At 31.7% G+C, this 20578-nt stretch overlaps 1 protein-coding gene across 13 annotated transcripts in view; it reads right to left on the bottom strand.

Moving 5' to 3' along the window:
• The window catches only part of Stacl (Stac-like), a 180589-nt gene that overhangs the window by 121986 nt on the left and 38025 nt on the right, over window positions 1-20578 (bottom strand). For 10 of the 13 annotated variants that reach the window (XM_064215108.1, XM_026629944.2, XM_064215109.1 and 7 more), the window contains exons 2-3: window positions 13483-14434; window positions 13063-13254 (exon numbers count right to left, since the gene is read on the bottom strand). In XM_064215108.1, coding sequence (XP_064071178.1) covers window positions 13063-13254; window positions 13483-14131 — 841 coding nt within the window. In that variant the 5' untranslated portion in view covers window positions 14132-14434. The remainder of the gene's footprint in view (window positions 1-13062; window positions 13255-13482; window positions 14435-20578) is intronic. The other 3 variants (XM_026629945.2, XM_064215110.1, XM_064215114.1) reach the window with 2 other exon arrangements.

Raw genomic sequence — 20578 nt, 5'->3', positions numbered from 1 at the left:
TAATATGTCTCCATTCTTATTACTCGACTTTACTACTGCTAAAGTTAAGGAAATCAGTTAGTTTGCGAGTGCATTGTTTAGAATTGTAAGCGGACTTAGAAAAACTTTCACGGTCTTAAATAGATTAAATTGTTTTGTATTGATTTTAACTTAATACCAACTTTGTTCTTGCTCCAATTTCTTATTCCTACGGGAACTTCTGTTATTGATAGCAGCAACAGATTCGATTTAAACAAAATCGGTACTAAAGATAACAATATTAATTAAGTTCGGATTTTGTTTATTTTAATAATAAGAATGAAACATTTTGAAGTTCACATCTTTTGAGTATAACTGAAACTAATCTATACATATATATAGATACCTATAAAGTGGTGATTGAACACATTTTACAATACATCATTATTGACATAATTATTTGATAAAGTTATTTTATATCTGGTAACATTCAAATATTAAAACACCATCACATAATTCAAAAAAAAAATACAAATATAAATTATTTATTGTAATTTAAAATACTACATAGTTACATGATATTTCTTTATTGCATTCATGAAAATAATTCACGATGATATTTAATTTAGCGTCTTGACGTTTAAGCCAAAATCTACTTAGACGAAGGTAACGAAGCCATGTACATCGTATCTTATTTTCCGTAATATTTACTTCAATGTTGAATGTACTCTTATTATCTCGTATACTTTATTATACACTTTAGTTTAATATTATATTAAAAAGTAGTTTTGACGTATTTGAGTAGACCAAGATCAGCAAAGTATTTTTAGTTATCATTTCAACACATGTGTAATATTTGCAAAGACTACTGTTGCAAATAATAAAAGTAGATTCTGACGAACGCAATCAACCGCAAAACACTACCGAAAATGACATAGTCGATGATTAAGAAATTTAAATTTATCGTAAAGCGAACATATAAAGAAGTTACTTAAGATAGTATGTATCTATTCATAATAAGTTTTTATAAAAAAAATCACAATATTATATGCCTCCGAACTGTTTTTGACAGATTGGTTATACTACTTAAAATAAGTTTTGATACTAAAATAAGCTGTTAACGTTGTTAAAAATGTTCATGACAGTGGTAACAACAACTAAACGACAACGCGAATTCCATATGTGCTAAGTGGGTACTTGTACGCAAAAAAAAAACACAGCACTGACTGAAAAGCATATGTGAGGCAATACTGTTCTATTTTTTTATCAACTTAGTAATTCTATTCTAAAATTGTCAACAGTATTGTACCGACTGCAAAATATGCTTACCTCGTTATATTGATTTCTCTTGTGAATTAAACTTATTCTAGAGGGATTTTCGATCGATCGATTGTCAATTATCTTCCTCCTCCTTCAATTAAAGTAATATTATATATTAAGACAGACAATACAAAATTTCGTTATTTGAGTTAAGTAAGAAATGCCTTCGGTTAATTCCTTAGATAAATTAAGAAAGTAGCTCGTTTTCTTAAGCCGCTGAAAATTGTATTAACAGGAAAATAATATGTCAGGTCAATGTTTATTCATGGATAATAATTATTATAAGTCATTTTATTAATATTTTAAGAATGTTTATTAATTAATATTAAAAAATATTATAAGATATACAATTGTATCCTTCCATTTTTTTTAAATATATAATTCCAACCACATAAAACATTTTAAAAAATTGCGGTACGTGATAGATATATAATTTCTTGAAAAAATATTATAATTAGTATTAGGTGTGTTTGGTACATAATTTATTTAGATAATATTTACTTTCAATTATAATATTTACTTATTAAAAAGTAATTTTACAATCACACAGAGTTTCAGTTTTACTCAAGCGGCGTTAGTGTGTAGCGAATAAACTCTTTGAACCTCTTTTCAGTTAATATTTTCTTTTTGGAAAATTAAGTAAATTAAAACGAAGAGTAATAATCATAATATAATTATAAATTTAATCAATGTTTTACCAACTGCAAGTCACAATAATTTAACGTATGACTTATGGATGTTTTCTGTATCTTAATAAACGCTAGAAACCAAATGCATATACGATTTACTTTTGTTTTTATCTACTACTACTAACGAAGGCGGCTGACTGGCGTAACGCAGCTCGACCCCCGCCCATCGCACATACCTCTTCCGTCGTCCTTTTAGGCTCTCTTAAGAGTTCGATGAATTTTGACATTTACTAAAATCTTTTAGCTTTGGCTAAAACTTCGGCCCATTTTGGCCGAACCCGCTGAAATTTGTGATTATTATAATAACTTCTTCTTTAACTGAAAATTTAGTTAAATAATACCCTAATTTCTGAACAAATGCTTGAATACATGTCGGTAAGTGAAATAGCTAAGCCTCTTATATTAATAACATCTAAAGCCGAACAACATACGTACATATATACTCGTACATGAAACGCTACATCACAAGATTAAACGGGTCGTGTTTTAATAATAATAACATTGCCTATGCCTACTAATAAATTAAAATCTTGTTAAAAAAATAAGAAGTTTAGTACAAAATACACAAAATAAGAATGTATAGACGATAAAAAGTACGTTGGAGTTTGCATCTTTGAATATTCGTCGATTAAGAGACACATAAATGACAATGTATGCGAAAATAAACGGAATTATATATATTTAAATGTTTATGCTATATGAAAGTAAAATATCTATAGATTTCTTTGACAAATTTTCTCGATATAATTAACACGAAACTATAATTTTTCAACGAATTTGATTCGATTCGATGAGTGCTTATCAGACAATACACTAGTAATTATATTTGGTTTTGGAATTAGGATGTAACAAGAGGGACATTTAATAAGATGTCAGTACGAGTATTTAACTGGTTTGATGATGATGATGATAAAAATCATCAGAATTTGAACATATTTTCATCTTTGTAGAATTTTTAAAAGAGGAAAGTACACCAAAAAACAAAACCTAAAGATATTATAAATTGATTGTAATCGATTATATTCTATAGAGAAAAAGTTACCTCTCTCATAAATAACCTTTTTTAACTCAATTACTTATTTACTAGCTATTACCCGCGGCTTTGCTCGCGTAGGATATGAATATATTTGTAAATTAACTTATGTCATGTTAATATAAGATCTCTTTGTATACCACATTGATGTGTATTCTAGCTCTTAGGGTAGAATATTCAAAAACCCTTAAATACGTATCTACTCATTTTTAATCAGTATCCCAAAAATAAAGTTTAATGTTTCTAACTTAAAAAAATACGGACTTTCATACATACTTTCATCCCTTATTTCACCCCCTTAGGAGTATAATATGCAGAAACGCTTAAATATTTATGTACTCATTTTTAATCAGTATCCTCAAATAAAGTATTATGTTTCCAACTTAAAAATGATGGACTTCCATACAAACATTCAGCCCCTATTTCATCCCTTTAGGGGTAGAATTTCCAAGATTCCCTTCTTTGTGGATGTCATGATATGTTAGTTTATAAATGTACAGCCTAAAATATAAGTTTTATACTTCAAGTTCTAAAAATGACAATACTTTTAACAACTTACAACCCCTTTTCAACCCTTTACAGCACTTTTTTCCAATTAAAAAGAAGCCTATGTCCTTTCTCATGCTCTAGACTATTTGTGTACCAAATTTCATTGAAATCGGTCCAGTAGTTTTGGCGTGAAAGCGAGACAGACAGACAGAGTTACTTTCGCATTAATAATATTAGTATGGATTTTTGTTGTCGTGTGGTACCTTTTACTTAATAATAGATATTACAGGATATTGAAGATATATTCAACTAGTAACGATTTTTATTCGATTTTCAAATCATTTTATGTTCAAGTTATTCATTCCAAATTATCAAAATGTGCTCTAAACACTACTCCTGAAAAGAACTTCCGCTATATTTTAAAACGTCTCATATATGATAACAGCGTCTCGTATGTTCACCTGAGGACGTGCCATCCAGGAAAATGGAACAATAGGGGATTATCGATCTTATATGGCGCTAAAGCCAGTAGTAGTAGTAGATAGTTCATAATGTGTTCCGCGAAAGATGTTTGCTAAAATTGATGAACGCGTTTTCATAGTAATTTAACAAAAGGGTTAGGGTTGCCTCAATAAAGAACATATTTAAATATTTTCGTGTCTATCGGAAACGTGTGACTCAATCGCGTTTATTCACGCCATAAAAAAAGGTTTGAAAAAGTCACGAATGTTGTTGTATAATTAAATATAACTGAAATAAATTATATGATTAAATATTTGTTTATTTCAGATGATTCATATTTAGTTAAATCATGAACTGACCACTTAAATACTAATAAAAAATGATAGCACCTCTCAAAGTATTTAAAAAAGAAAACAAACTTTCATTTAAATTGTTTACCGTGTGTAAAAAAATAAATTAGACTTATAAGTTAATATAAAGACGACATCAAAAAGTTTGATTAAATAAATTCTTCAGACGAACTGGGACACCAAACTATATTTTATTTCTGTAAAGCTATTTAAATTATAATCACATATACCTATATGTAAAGCTACGGTTTGATAAATATACCAGAGCTTGGCAAAGACGTTTAATGACATTGCTCCAATGTAGATTGGCAGGAGAAAAAAGAATTACGATATCAAATTAAGTTCATGAAGAGGTCAGAAGCCTTGTCAGAATTTAATCCATATACAAACTTTGGTAATCAACACACATTCGTTAAATCCGACTGGTCCGGACTGATCTGTACTTGAAGCTAGAAGATTTGTCTATCGATAAGTGCCAAGTATATAGTAAATACTTGGAGCCTTGATGTAGAATTAAGAAAAAATATATTTTTTACAATTACTCCATATAAAATATAATTCATATTATTCTGAGACCGTAAACATTTAATGTAAATAATAGATATCGTATTATCTCTGTATTTATACTCTCGTGAAATTGGTTACAGTGAAAAAGCAGGAAAACATGTTCTCTCTCTTTCTCTATTAAAAGGATATAAAATTGCCAAGTGAGTGAGTAAGAGAGTGCTTTTGATTTGAAATCTAAATTAATTTTGTTTCAGTGGTTATTTATTTCTTTTTCAAATAAATAGGTTTCACTCGTCACTTATTTATTAAACACGTTTTGTAAGTTAGAATTATTCAACTGTTTAATTTATTCCGCATACTTGAATACTATATAAAGGGACATACAACATATACAAAATCCCTACTCTCGTCAAATAAATACAGAGGGTCTGGTAAATAACAGATAAAACGGCGTGTACTAAGAATGTATATAAAAAAATGTTTACAAATTAATAAATATATGCCAGTATTAAAAAAGTACAAAAATTGGTTTCCCTTGTTCTCATTAGAGGATACTGTTACCTCTAACTAGAGTAAAGTCAATTTTACTATATCGTTTACAAAATATAAACATAAAATGTTATATTTTCTAAAGATAAATCCAAAAGAGTTGAACGAAATAACTTGATGTTGCTGTAAATGAAATTTATTAGAAGTATATTATTTATTCTTAGGTTGATTTAATTTTACAACTAAAATCTTTACACAAGCCGATAAAAAATGGTCTTTATTGGATTTTCGAATGTTTAAAGTATTCTACTAGAGACGGGGTAAAGCGAGCGAGTCGGAACAAGATTTCTCTATTCCAGACATGGCTTACAGCTTAGATGAGGGATTTTATTTGAAGCTGTAGCCGTCCTCAGTTTAAAAAGAAAATTTACCTACTGAAAAAGTTTCCATTTTAAAGATAAATTTACTACTCTATATATAGTCGTCGATATTTTGCTAAATACAAATAATGAAGCAGATTTTTTAAATTTTAAGCTCATAATTCAATTTATTTAAATCTTACTAGGGCTTTGTGTAAGCCCTTCCTCGCGGTAGGTATCACCCACTAATCATATATTCTACCGCCAAACAGCAGTATTGTTGTGATCCGGTTTGAAAGGTGAGTAAGTCACACTGGCTTTTGACTGTAGACAGAAGGGATATAACATCTTAGAACAACCAACCTTGGGAAGGTTAGTGGTGCATTGACAATCTTAGGAATGGTTAATATTTCTTACAGCACTAATGTTTATAGGAGATGGTGACCACATACCGTCCATGAAAAATGCATACAAAAATATTATAATTACATTCATTTATCATATTTTCTATTTTACTTAAATTTAATAAATCGCACATAACTCTACCCCTGCTGAGTGCACTGAAACTATGACAAATAGATTTAAACGTGACTTTTTGTGTTTACTATTAAAGATTGTTTTGTTTATTTATAGTATACCTAAATGCTAAAACCAAATCTATGCTAAACTAAGGCTTAATACCGGCTTGAATGGGAAAGTACTTATCAATCGTACCGCTGAAATACAATGCTTCGTAAGGCTATGTTCCGGTGAGTGAGCGGGTTTAATTACGGCTTCTACGAAACTAACAACTGAGATCGTTTGGTTGTAGCGCATTTGAGTGTATTATAATTGGAAACATAACATGCCACTGATAATATAAGGCAAAAGTAACGACTTACATCCTTTTTTTTCTAAAATAAACTTAATTATCGAAATCATAATCATTTGAATAGAATTTGTTTTGTCCACACTATCGGCATGTAGTCCTAAGATGTGCAAAATGAAAAATTATTTCACAACTAAACTTACTTACAACTCCACATACAAAGAGATATACACACAAATATCTAAAATATATAAAATTAAACTTTCGAGACCGCAGAACGTTGATTAAGTTTGTGATTTGTCAATAGGCGTTCAAAAATCAGACCCGTCACAATAACTTATAACATGAAAATATCATGTTATAAGTTATCGAACACAAGTTAGATAATGGTTTTAATGTAGGATGTCAGGAGTTCGTGACAAAAATATCGATGTAGGTACAAAAAACCATTTTAGCTGCACCTCTATAGAAAACTAAATTTCGTTTGGGAAATGAGATTTGACCCGCAAATGGACTGACACAAAGCATTTTATGAGGCTTATAAAATTAATAAATACACGAGTGTCACAACATCAAATTGTATTTGCTTTAGTAACATAATATTATAAGTGATTATTTTTGAAAAATAATTTAATATATATACGATACGATAGATGGATTACGATTCGGGCAAATGGGGCACCTGATATTAAGTGGTCACCGCGGTCTGTATACATTGACTCTGTAAGAAATATTCCTCAAATAGCCGATATGCCATTAACCTTGAGATCTAAGATGTTGAGTTCCCTAATAAAACCTCACAACCAAGTAAAATAATACAATAAGAGGTAAGTAGTTTCCTATAATGGTCTAGTTTTGAAAGCTTATATTTAACTTGCGATGTTTATTTGTCTGTTCTAACCATATCTTGCAAGTTAAATCAGAACCACTTCCTCTTATTCTATGGAGTTATAATTTAACATGTTTGTTCAGTACCGATGACAAAGTATTTTTATGATAAGCGTAACATAATTCTGTATCCACGATTTGCTCCAGGCATAGGAAAGTCAATACAGCCTTGATACGAAATGTATACATTATTTATTATTATATAAATAGAATCCTGTAGTTTTAAGGCTGGTTGAGTTTGATGAAAACGAAAAGCCTGAGTTGTATGATGACTCGTTTTCACGGCACTTACCACACACGACAAGTTACCTCCAGAGATACTTTGTTAGGAGGCTCAGGCTAATTTATACGAGAGTAATTTAAAAATATCTTTTCAGAAAGGTGTTAATAAACCTGTAAATATAACTAGTTAAGAAATACGCCAATTCATTGGTATTGTATATTATATATAAATTGTTCACATGCCTGATTGCCTCGTTAATCTAGTAGCTAGCAATTAGGCAGATCTTCTTGGTTTCAAAGTCCAGGTCGGGCTGAGAAAAAGTTATTGGGTTTTTCAATCGAAAAATTCTCAGTAACAGGCCGGAGTCGTGAAGGTGGAAGTGTGTACAGTTCCGTGCGTTGCAAAGCACCGTTGGTCCTGCGCATTAACTTTCCGGGCGCGTCGGATTTGCCATCGTGTTGTATTGTTGTACTTCTATGTTTGTAATATGTTTGTGCACACACTTGTGCACTATATTATGCCCCGTGGTCTTTGCTAGTCTTCCCTCAAATGAGAGCAAGGCCAAGAAGAACATATTTGTCACAGTGCCACAATTCCAAAGGGTACGCCTGGAATCCCAGACAGTATTGGATTTCTCAGCCCATGCCGAGTCTTTATTAGCCATGTTATCCATATAACTCCAAGGACGATTAAAACAGAAGCCACTTGGAGGTCAAAAGTAATTTATCGTCACGGAAGCTGATATCTTGAAAAGGTCCAAGCGATACATCACAGCACAAGTAAAGCGGTAACGCCTTCCTCCGTGTTCCCACAGCGTTACGAAACGTTCTTTTTTTATGTAAAGCTTAAGAAAAGTTTTTTTTCGAAAGGCAGTGGCTGGGCTGTCCACTTGGCATTGCTCACGATCATGGCGACTGTAACCATTTATCGTCAAGTCGCCAAGTCTGCCTCAAAGGGCAATAAAAAAAGCCATAGTCGCTTAGAGATATAACAAATTATTTATTCAAGTATCCAATTTTGCAGGCAAACTCCCAATATATATTGTAAGAAAGTAATACGTAAGGATAAAAAACTATATATTGAATATTTATTTTAATACTAGCTATGTACCCGATGGGAGATCTCATCTGTTAAACATTATTCAGAAACCCAACAAGTTTTCTTAAGTATTAGAGATTTTTGGTCGCCATCAGGTGATCCACCCATGTATGTGTATCATAAAAAATAGCCCTTATTCGAGCCGAGGTGGCCCAGTGGTTCGAACCCCTGTGTTAGATTTTTTATAGAAAGACTTAATACATTATGTCAGGATATTTTAAGAATAATTTCTATTTCTTTATTATTTTATTATATTTTAAGGTTATAAGACAAAAAAAGATTATATATGAAACACAGATATTTATTTAGCCATTATAATAGCTGTTGTAAACGTAATATTGTATCAATTAATAATTGCAATAAAACCAAGTACAAATCAAAATATACTTTATTCAAGTAGGCTTTTACAAGCACTTTTGAATCGTCATTTAACAAACTATTTAAAGTAAGCTACCACCGGTTCGGAATGTAGATTCTACCGAGAAGAACCGGCAAGAAACTCAGTAGTTACTCTTTTTCAATATCCAAAATTACAATCATGTTAGTTAAATACAATTATACTAACTTTTTATATATAATACTAACTTTGTATATTGATAATTGCAAAAACACAATTCATATATTCATCAATAATTTAACAAGCAATAACAATTATATTATATCACAAAATTATATCGTACCTTAAATGTTAGCAGCAGCTTGCTGGTCCAGGATCAAGTGAAGAGTAAACTTAAAGTATTCTGTACCGAGCTTCCATCACTTATATAAGTCTTACTACAAATCACGTGACTCACAATAATGAACAGAAAAGTCAAAGTACCCTCTTATTTAATATCGATGTTATCAATACAATTCAAAAATAACTTAAATTAAATGATTATTATTACAGAATTCATTAAAACATACAATACATAGTGTAAGCCTTGTTTGTAATTGCCTAATTATTTATTTATTTCTTACTTAATCTGACACGGCCATCCTGACACGTACTTCGCTCTCGAAGTACAATACCTTGTAGCTAGATGTGATTGTTAATTGTGATGTGTTTGTTCTTTTATTTTTCTGTTTTGCCTATTGCCTAGACATGTCAAGCCCCCTCCACCCGCTGCTAGTGGGATAGACTTGCATCAAGCAAAAGACCGACCAGCGGAAACAGATTTTTTCAAACAGACGATTCAAAAGTGCTTGTAAAAGCCTACTTGAATAAAGTATATTTTGATTAAGGTACTTGGTTTTTTTGCAATTATTAATTGATACAATATTACGTTTACAACAGCTATTATAATGGCTAAATAAATATATGTGTTTCATAAAAAAAATCTAACACGTGCATTTTAACCGATGATTTCGGGTTCAACCCAGACAGGCACGACTGAATTTTCATGTGCTTAATTTGTGTTTATAAATCATCTCGTGCTCGGCGGTGAAGGAAAACATCGCGAAGAAACCTGCATGGGTCTAAATTCAACGAAATTCTGACACATGTGTATTCCAACAACCCGTATTGGAGCAGCGTGGTGGAATATGCTCCAAACCTTCTCCTCAAAGGGAGAGGAGGCCTTAACCCAGCAGTGGGAAATTTACAGACTGCTAATGTATGTAAACCCTCATTTTACCTCGGTCACGGGGCACTATTTGTGACGCACAAAAATGACAAACTTCTATACAAACTATCATCCTTAAGAGTTTTTAAAAATACTACATCTCTATTTTTTACTAATTATTTTTTACCCAAAACACCGATTTTCGTAAAACCAACATTGAAAAAAAGTGAATTTCTGTACAAATTTACATACCCAATTTTAAAAACTTATGGAATCAATTGAAAAAAAAAATCCGTTTTTATCTCATTAGCAGGAGCCTAACTTTCGTTGCATAAGGAAATCCTGTGCAAATTTTCCCACATCTCGATAAACCTCCCGGTTTAGGCGATGCTTTGTATGTCAGTCAGTCATTTTAAAAATTTATCAAGTAGATTTATTGTAAGACTGAATATAAGAAAAGACGGAAACAAGGTATCAGATTTCGAATTATATAATTCAGAATAAATATATTCTCGGTTACACATCATGTAAGGATAAAAGGAATACTATACAAAATAAAATAAAGTAAATTAATTGCGACTTTAGTATGAGTATTAAAACTTAAAATAATTATAATGCGGCTTATAAAATAAATAAATAAATATTGGACAACATCACATACATTACTCTGATCCCAATGTAAGTAGCTAAAGCACTTGTATTATGGAAAATCAGAAGTAACGACGGTACCACAAACACCCAGATCCAAGACATCATAGATAACTAGTGAACTTTTTCTACATCGACTCGGCCGGGAATCGAACCCGGGACCTCGGATCGGCGTACCCATGAAAACCGGTGTACACACTACTCGAAAATATTGTGATACTGTTATTGTTTGGCTTACATTGTTAGCGTAAAAGTTCGTATGTAATCATTATGTATTTTTAAAAAGAAATTATATATTTATGTTTGTTTAGTATAATATTTGTACTTAGGCCTCTAATGAATTATTTAACAACATATTGAAAGCTAAAATTTTCATTAAATCCATAAATAACAAATAAGTATTATAATATACAACTTTTTTCAGTTTTTAAATTGAACTCAAACACGGTCTTTGCACGATCGTTATTATTACGTTAATATCCTCAGTATAAAAAAAATGTGATTGATATTTGAAGATAGAACAGGCGTGTTTTTTTTTAATATCCTGAAGTTATACACGGTTTAATATAGAATATTTCCGGTGATCTTACAGTGCACGTCAAAAACAGGTCTCGAAAGGAGGTACAATCAAATTCAAATCGAATTGCTTGTATTTACTCGCAATCTGATTGGTTACATCAGTTTATAACAGCTACATTTCCACCTGACATTTTTACTGAAATTGAAAGTTATCTTTTCTGTATTCCTAATCAAATTTTTATGAAATAATTGTCATTAAAGTACCTATAACCCTCGATTATTTGAAATAAAATTAAATAAATACCAATTATATTATATTCACAGCATTTTTCAGACCACACATTTTATTCAAATCAATTCGGTTAATAATGTCTGCCTGAAGCAAGATGCCACCGGCCCTCTGCAAATTTTGATCAGTCAGTCATTAGGCAATTACGAATTGGATTACAGTAATAATATAATCTAATCGAATCGAATTAAAGCTGGGAAAGTGAGATCCATAAACTACGCAAATATAGTCTAGTTTGATAGAAAATTCGAACTTTGTATGCAAATACACAATAATATATAACGGGAGTCATAAATTAAATATTATTGTAACATTAGCTATGAAATAGCTATAAAATGCTGATAACCTTTAATTAAAAAGAAATGATAATCCATAGATTTGTTCCTGAGTTAGTAGAGTGCGAATAAAATACGCGAACTATGAGCACTTGATGATAAAATCATAATTTTCACGAGTATTATAAAATTAAACATAGATATTATATTATACTACTAGCCGATTCCGATGGGATATCCCATCGTAAACACTCTTTCATCTCCAATTTTATATACATGACTGGCTTTTACTCATAAATGCATATAAGATCTATTAAGGCGCGCCCGTCATCTTTAAAATATCAGCGTGATTTCGTATAAGAGATGAAGAAAATAGAGTTTTAAATGCAAATTTCCAAATAAGTTTCTGATACATTAACACAGATTCCTTTATTTCAAACATTCATCCTAAATTTCACCGAATTAGGCGATGAATTATCAAAAATGAATGATTAATTATGAATTCCTTTAGATTATTAACGGAAGCCTTAATTCCGATTTCCATGTTTCTAACATCAGAAATGACGAATTTTCATACAAACTTTCATCCCCTATTTAATCCCGTTAGAGATGAATTTTGAAAAATAATTTCTTAATACTTATCTACTTTCCATAAGTAATTTCCCTGTGTAAATTTTATTCCTGTAAGAACTACCGGCTTAGGCCATGCTTTGTATGTCAGTCAGGAATTTTAAGATTTTATTAAGTTATTACTAAAGCCCGCCTCGATAAATTATGTAAATAATGGTGAAGTGAGTACATATTAAAACATATATGTATTTTATTTATACATAATTTCTTAAGAAATTGTAGCAATTGTTTTGCATTATTTCTATGGTATGATACGAATGCTGCAAATGTCATATAAGCTCCAATATTTCAGTAGAGTAATTCAATTAGCAAATGTAACCTGGCTGACTATGGACTGGGTCAATGAGATTACTGACGATGTAGTCTGTTTGTGTTTTATCTCATATTTGGTTCATTTTCGGTTTTCATTTCTCCTCTTACAATGTTAATGCATGCAATTTGTGTTTGAAAATCCTACGTATTCTAATATAAACAAAAATTGTACCTGTTTTGACCAGTTTGAATGTGACTTGTTGCTGATTTTTCAATTGATCATTATGCGCCGGATGAGTCAGCTCCCGAAGAGCCATCTCAATCGACGGCTGCTGCATGGTGGCTGGACGAGAAGGGGATGCCTCCTTTGCCCGACTTAGTTTTCGAAAAAAACTAACTTTCTTCGGTTTTGAGTTTGATCCTGCTAAATAAAATAACGTATTATAACTCAAAGATATCATTCAGATTTTAAATATATAATACAAAAGTATATGAAATTGCACACAAAAGAAAAAAAAACTCTCCTATATATATATATATTAAACGCAGTGTTAGAAATTAGAATCACCATGCATAATGGACGTGATCATTACACGTTACTGGTTAGTCGGTTAGCATGTCTTCAAACCGAAATCGAAACTCATTCAAAAACCTTCGAAAGATGATCGTTGTGTTGGAGGCGTCGATAGCGAGGACGTACGGGCGGAGGGAGAGGGAGAGGAACTCGGCGCAGGCTCCGACTGTGGCCGAGGAGGTAATAGACTAAGGGAGGATGCAGTGGGTGAAGGGAAATGCGCCGCCGATACATCAGACCTACGGTCTGGTTCCGGAGTAGTCACGCGTATATTTGCACAGAATTCAGGCGTACTCGCAACCTCAAATAAAGCGTCAAAGTCTCTGTCAAAAATGTTCTTCCGCGAAAATGCGGGGGTAGGCAGTGGTGCGGGCAGCTCGAATTCATCGGGGGCGGGGGTTCTAATTATCTTTCCGAATTCATTGTCCTCATGGCGGCCGAGTTTTTTGAGGAGTTTTGCTTTCGTGCGCTCGCGCAGCTTAGCCGGCCGCTCGAGCGACGGCGTCGGCGAGGCCGGCGTGCGCTCCGCGGGCTCCGGGGGCGCCGTTTTGGGGACTGAGGCGGCGCGGGGCGGGGTGGGGGTCGGGGTTAGGAAATTCGCACTAGACGGCACGGGCGGCGGTGGCCCGAAGATAATATCGAGGGTCGGTCGCTGCCGAGGCCGTGGCAGCGAATGCGAGCTGTATGTCAGGGAAACTACTTCGTCCGCAGGATATATTACGTACATCCCTGGCGAGACCGCATCGCGCCGGCCCCTCGCGCCCTCCGAAGAGGTTCACGCGCGTTTTACTCTTTTTAGCTGTTATCTTAGCCTTTCAATGTGTCTTATTATTTCTTCTCTTAATACACAGTTACAATTGCAAGGCTTTGTGAAAAATGAAATCTGTGGAATGTTTCTTTTTTATGACTTTTTGAATCGTGGAGTGGAGTAAGGAATGTTTTACAGGGAAGATTTTGAGCCATGTAAAGGAGGTAGGATAATTTTCTTCGTACAAAATTTTCCGCTTGTCCTTTTGAAGTTGTTTTCAACCTACGAAAAATACAAAAGAACAACATAACATATTTAACAAGAGTAATGGAAAGGAATAAAACATATGAGAAAATTAAAATAACATAAAGCCTTGAACATATTGAAAATATGGCTTACGTAGTATAAAGCGTGTTGTTTTTATAACTACAAAAGAGTATAAGGTTTTAATAAATAAAATAATGTTTGCAAAACAAAGTATTGTTGTTAGAAATCCTCTTCTAGATCTATATGTATCTACCTCTATAGATAGGAGTTTTATTGGAAGCAAGAATATTTGCATTTAAATAACACGCTCGAGATATCCGTAGCTGTCCATATGGAAATTGTAATAGAATTATTGTTGCTTCGTTGAATTATATTCGCGATGAACATTATCAAACGGCGTCCTTTTTGTCAATTGATCTATATTTAAAAAAAAAGCTAATAATTCGTTCTTCTTAATGTTACTAAATGTGACTTTAATTTCTTATCTTCATTAGATAAAAAAAAATACACAAAGACTGATTGGTTGAAATTGTATTCAACACTTTATTAAATACGTATAAAAAAAAACAAAAATGAAATTTAATAAAAATGTCAGAATGACTCTATAACTATATAAATACATTTATTTACATTACAATTAAAATAAGATCTATCTTCAATATCCTCAATTTTTTAATTACTGGAGGCTCATCTGATGGAAAGTACTATACCATACGCCCATGGCTATCTGAAAAACTGGGGTATTTGTAGTTGTACTGTCGATAAGTAATATTACTGGCAATAACAGTAATTCAATGTAAGAGCAAAACAACAGATAGTATTCCACATATGTAGACTTTGCATAATGCTAAAGGCAAATAAACAATTTACGAGTTAAATATATCATAAGTATAATAAATTGCATCAGAATACCAGACATCGCATGCTTAAGAAATTCTACGAATGTCAATACATTTCAGTATCAGGTTATGTATATTGTAAAGCGGCTGAAGCGATAACTAGACGGAGATAAGGAGGTCAAGCGTTCCTACAATGGCCGAGGGCATATCCTTGAGTTAAAGAACACTTTAAAATTTCCGACGTCGTCCTATGGATCTCTTAATTTAGGTACCCTTTTAAATCAGTTCTAAAATAATGATGGTACTTCAAAAGTGCGATATCATTATCTTTCGTAGTATAATTTATTTAAATCAACAGTAAAGAAAGAAAAGCTCTTTCCTCACATTAAATATTTGCTCAACTTTTAAATGGTATTGTAATTATACTATTTTGTTAAAGTATTTTTTCGATTGCAATTTAATATTGGTGTGCTCAAAGGCTTAAATATCAAATTTAAAATAATCTGTCAATCTGTTAATCAATATCAGAATAAACAAACGGCATGTATTTACTCTCTAAGTAGATACAGTATAGATGCATTTATTATGTATTAACGTAATAGATTGTAAAGTCTTTATCCACTACCGGTCTAAGACTCCATCTGCTGTTACAATGCGGATTGGTTCCGCATCTACATATGCATCATCTATATGTAGATTTAATCTTGATGTTTATCTTCGTTCAGATAAATTATGAATAAAAATTTAGCACCTCTTCCTGGGTTTGAACCCGCTATTTTCAGTTAAGACTTTTCACCACTGGGCTTTTTACTTCTTAATTAATTATACCTATATTTATCCTGCATAAAGTACAATGTAAACTACGTTATGTTATGTTAATTTCGTAATATTACATTCAATAAAAATATATGCACGTTAATCTTATATGAATATATCAATGTCGATTTCACGCAGAAACAACTCGGAATTTATTGTATTGTAAAAACTATTAATAACACAAAGTCACTCAAGTAAATTGTTTTAACGACTATCCTTTTACCGTAAAGATTCAGTTCAGTTGTTTGCAAGTTTAACAAAGTTACTGTAATATGAATAAGTTAGAGCCAAGTGTCGTATAAAGTTTTATTGTGTTTTACGATACTTTAATTTATTTTCCTTTAAAGAAAAAAATAGCTACGTACAACAAGGAAGTGGTTTATCTTTTATCGATGTAGGTTTATTAAGAATATTCGTCCAAAATGTTTGTCGACGTAAAAACGGTTGTAATAGTATTTTTAGTACAAACTTAAAAGAAGCATATTATGCTGACAACTAAAGACCCCATGTTCCTCAACTAAATAATAATAAAATACGATACTATATTACATTAAAACTTGAAATTATTATGTATGTACTTAGCCCAAGATAGTGGTAGCACAATATTTTTAACCTGGCCTATAAAAATCCATGTCAAAAAAACACCGATCCCGACCAAACAAACATAATCGTTTACTTAGCTTTCCGAAAATGTATAAATTTAGTCTAGGAATTTATTTCAAAGCAACCGAAATAAAATGATCAGAAAGGACGCTGGTGGAAATTCGTATTCGAACATGACCGAATTCGTACTAAAAGTCGCTCTTTAAAATTCCCACAAAATTGATCTAAAATAATATCCAATTTAAAAAAACTTACTTATTTACTTAACTTACTTACTTAATACAAATTTAAAATTAAATTTAGATACATAAACAGTTCAGTACCTAAGTTACAAAGTAATTAATAAATTGTTTTTAAAATGATCTGCAGAACAGGTTTCATAATGTTTTTTTTTGTTTTTTAGGCATATTTGAGGGAAAAAAAATTGAAATAATATCGTTTTCTATCTCGCATTTTTAAATTTGGATCGATAATTATTGTTTAAATATTGAAAAATATCCAGTGTTTAATCGTTTTTATAAATCAGAAGAAAAAAATTGATTTTAATTGATACTTTTTTTTAATAAATTTTTGACTTATTTTGAAAAAATCTAAAAAACGCGATAACTCAAAAATGGTTCACTTTTGCATTATGCATGTGGGGGTTAAAATTATCGCAAATAGTCACCCCTATCACCTCCCAACGGGAATACGTCGAATTACCAATAACCCTGTAAAATGCAAATGTATAGCTTTGCAACTTTTTAATTTTATTAATATTTAAAATTTATTTGATAACAGTTTGCTAACGAAGATAAATTTTTAACTTGGAAATGAATAAATAACAAACCATAATCAAATTAGGTAATTATGAAGATGACAAACAAAACGGAAAACCGACTTGACATTTTGAATAAAAGATTCCAAGGGATCTCTTTTCAAAGCTTAATGTTCAAATTATAATTTTTCATTGATTTTGTGTGTATTGTTTGGATGGTAATTATTTTGGTTAAAATAAACGTAGTATTGTTTTCAATTTGATAAGAGGTTTTTTTTCTGTTATGTTTTTTTTTTAATTTAACTACATCCACGGACACAGTTGTCCATGCCTTCTTCACTTTTTGGTTTTAGTTAGGTGTGGTGATTTACAATTTTTCTTATTTATTCAACATCACCAAATCTTAGCAGGAGTTGGAGCTCGTCGTCCTTATTAAAAGACGTGGCCCACACTGACTGTTTTTTTAATGGTATATTTTTATTTATTTTTTATGATATCGGTAGACGGACAAGCAAATGAACCACCTGATGGTAAGTGGTCGCCACCGCCTATAGACAATGGCGCTGTAAGAAATATTAACCATTCCTTACATCACTAATGTGCCACCAACCTTGGGAACTAAGATTTTATGTCCCTTGTGCCTGTTACACTGGCTCGCTCACCCTTCAAACCGGAACACAACAATACTGAGTACTGCAGTTTGGCGGTAGAATATCTGATGAGTGGGTGGTACCTACTCAGACGGGCTTGCACAAAGCCCTACTACCAAGTAAATATTATTCTAAATGTAGGTACATCTATTTCTAGGTAATGTCATATCTAATTTATAAATTGACTTCCTCATTGGTCTAGTGGATAGTATAAGCTATCCACTAGACCAATGAGGATACTTATAAGGCTATAAATCTTGAGGTCCTGGGTTCAAAACCCGGCTCAGGTTACTAATAATTCCTGAAGAGCTTATACTTAAGTTTATTTGGCCTTTACATTTGGCTATTTTCCATTGATAATTAAATTCTTGAATGCAATCGTTCAAGAGAATGTCATAATCAATTATAAATCATTTATGAAAAGTATCTTAATGAGTACTTATAAAACAATGTCAAATTTATATAACATATCTTACAAAATGTGTTTCATAAAAGTTCGATTACATAAATTGTACTTGGTTTTGCTCTTAAAACGTACCATTTACTTTTACGAGTAACTTATGTCACATTTATTTACGAACGAGTAATTCCGTCCATTAAAATAATTCTTCGCGTATGAATATTAATGAGTTTTGTCAATAATTAGCTTATAACGGTCGCAGCGCAGAGTTTTTGTAAGATGTTACCTGAAACATATAGCAGCGGCATATTCTATTTAAAAGGAGATGAAAATTTAAATTAAATATCACAAGCTTGTGGTATTGCATTCTAAAATATTAATGTAATGAGCCAGCCATGCGAGCCTCATTGTGGGAACACTCGACCCCCTTACATTCAAGTCACGTTGAGTCGCACTCATTATTATCATTGTTATGATGTTTTTATAGATCACTTTTTAATTTTTAAATCTAAATAAACATTTGAAAATATTTTTTATTATTTTATTTATAAAATGAATGTTCGTACATATCTTTAAGATATATCAACGTCTAATTATACACGTTTATCGTCAGACCGATCAACATCAAATTTGGGTATTCATATATTTTTTCATAAATAAGTTTTTTATCATATCCAGTTGAATGTAGATCGTAAGTAATACTGTACAGTGAAGCACATCAGCTTCTATACCGATTGCAATGAAAATTGGTACATAGGAAGGAGACCGTCGGCCGGGTTTTGATAGAAACATAATAACTTATTAATCGATTCCTGAAATCTTTACGACATCGAATATTGAATTTAAACTTTTGAACACAACGACAGTTTAATTTTAAGGTCGAATTTGAATGCTATGTTTATATATGTAACGTTTTATTAAATTACTAGCTATTACCGGCGGCTTCGCTCGCATAGAATATGAATATATTTACAAATTAACTTGGAATATTACGTTAATATAAGACCTCTTTGTGTACCACATTGGTGTATTTCAGCCCTTAGGGTAGAATATCCAGAAACGCTTAAATGCGAATCAACTCATTTTTAATCGGTAGTCCAAAAATAAAGTTTCGAGCTTCTAACTTCAAAAATGACCGACTTCCAAACTAACCTGTATACGGAATATTAACCCCTATTTCTCCACTAAGGCGTAAAATATCCACAAACGCTTAAATACGTATCAAATCATTTTTAATCAGTATCCCAAAAAAAAAGTTTCATGTCTTTAATTTAAAAAATGACTGACTTCCATAAAAACTTTCAGCACTTATTTCACCCCTCTCAAAGGTAGAATATCAAAGTTTCAATCCTTATTTGAACCCCTCAGAGGTACAATATCAAGAAACGCTTAAATAGGTATTTACTCATTTTTAATCAGTAAAACAAAAATAAATTTTCATGCTTCTAACTTAAAAAATGACGGCATTCCAGATTAATCTATATAAGAAATGTCAACCCCTATTAAACCCCTTAGAGGTAGAATATCTAGAAACATTTAAATACGTATTTACTCATTTTTAATCAGTATACCAAAAATAAAGTATCATATTTTTAACTTAATAAATGACTGACTCCCATTAAAACTTTTAACCCTTATTTCACCCTCTTCGTGGTAGATTATCTAGAAAGGCTTAAATATGTATCTACTCATTTTTTATCAGTATCCCAAAAATAAAGTTTCATGTTTCTATCTTCAAAAATGACAGACTTCTATATAAACTTTCAACCCTTATTTCACTCCCGTAAGGGTAGAATATGCAGCAACACTTAAATAAGTATGTACTCCTTTTTTAATAAGTATCCCAAATATAATTTTTCATGTTTCTAGCTTAAAAAATTACGGACTTTCATACAAACGTTCAACCCCTATTTCACCCCTTTAGGGGTAGAATTTCCAAAATTCCCTTCTTAGTGGGTATGGTGGTATATTAGTTTATAAGTGTACAGCCTAAAATATAAGTTTTATGCTTCTAGTTCTAAAAATGACAATACTTTCAACAACTTACAACCTTTCATCCCCCTTTTCAACCCTTTACAGAACTTTTTTCCAAAC

This window comes from Vanessa tameamea, chromosome 6 (assembly GCF_037043105.1).
Source record: "Vanessa tameamea isolate UH-Manoa-2023 chromosome 6, ilVanTame1 primary haplotype, whole genome shotgun sequence".
NCBI classification, from domain to species: Eukaryota; Metazoa; Arthropoda; class Insecta; order Lepidoptera; family Nymphalidae; genus Vanessa; species Vanessa tameamea.
Note: the sequence above shows the minus strand (reverse complement) of the source record. Positions and strands in the feature narration are given on the sequence as shown.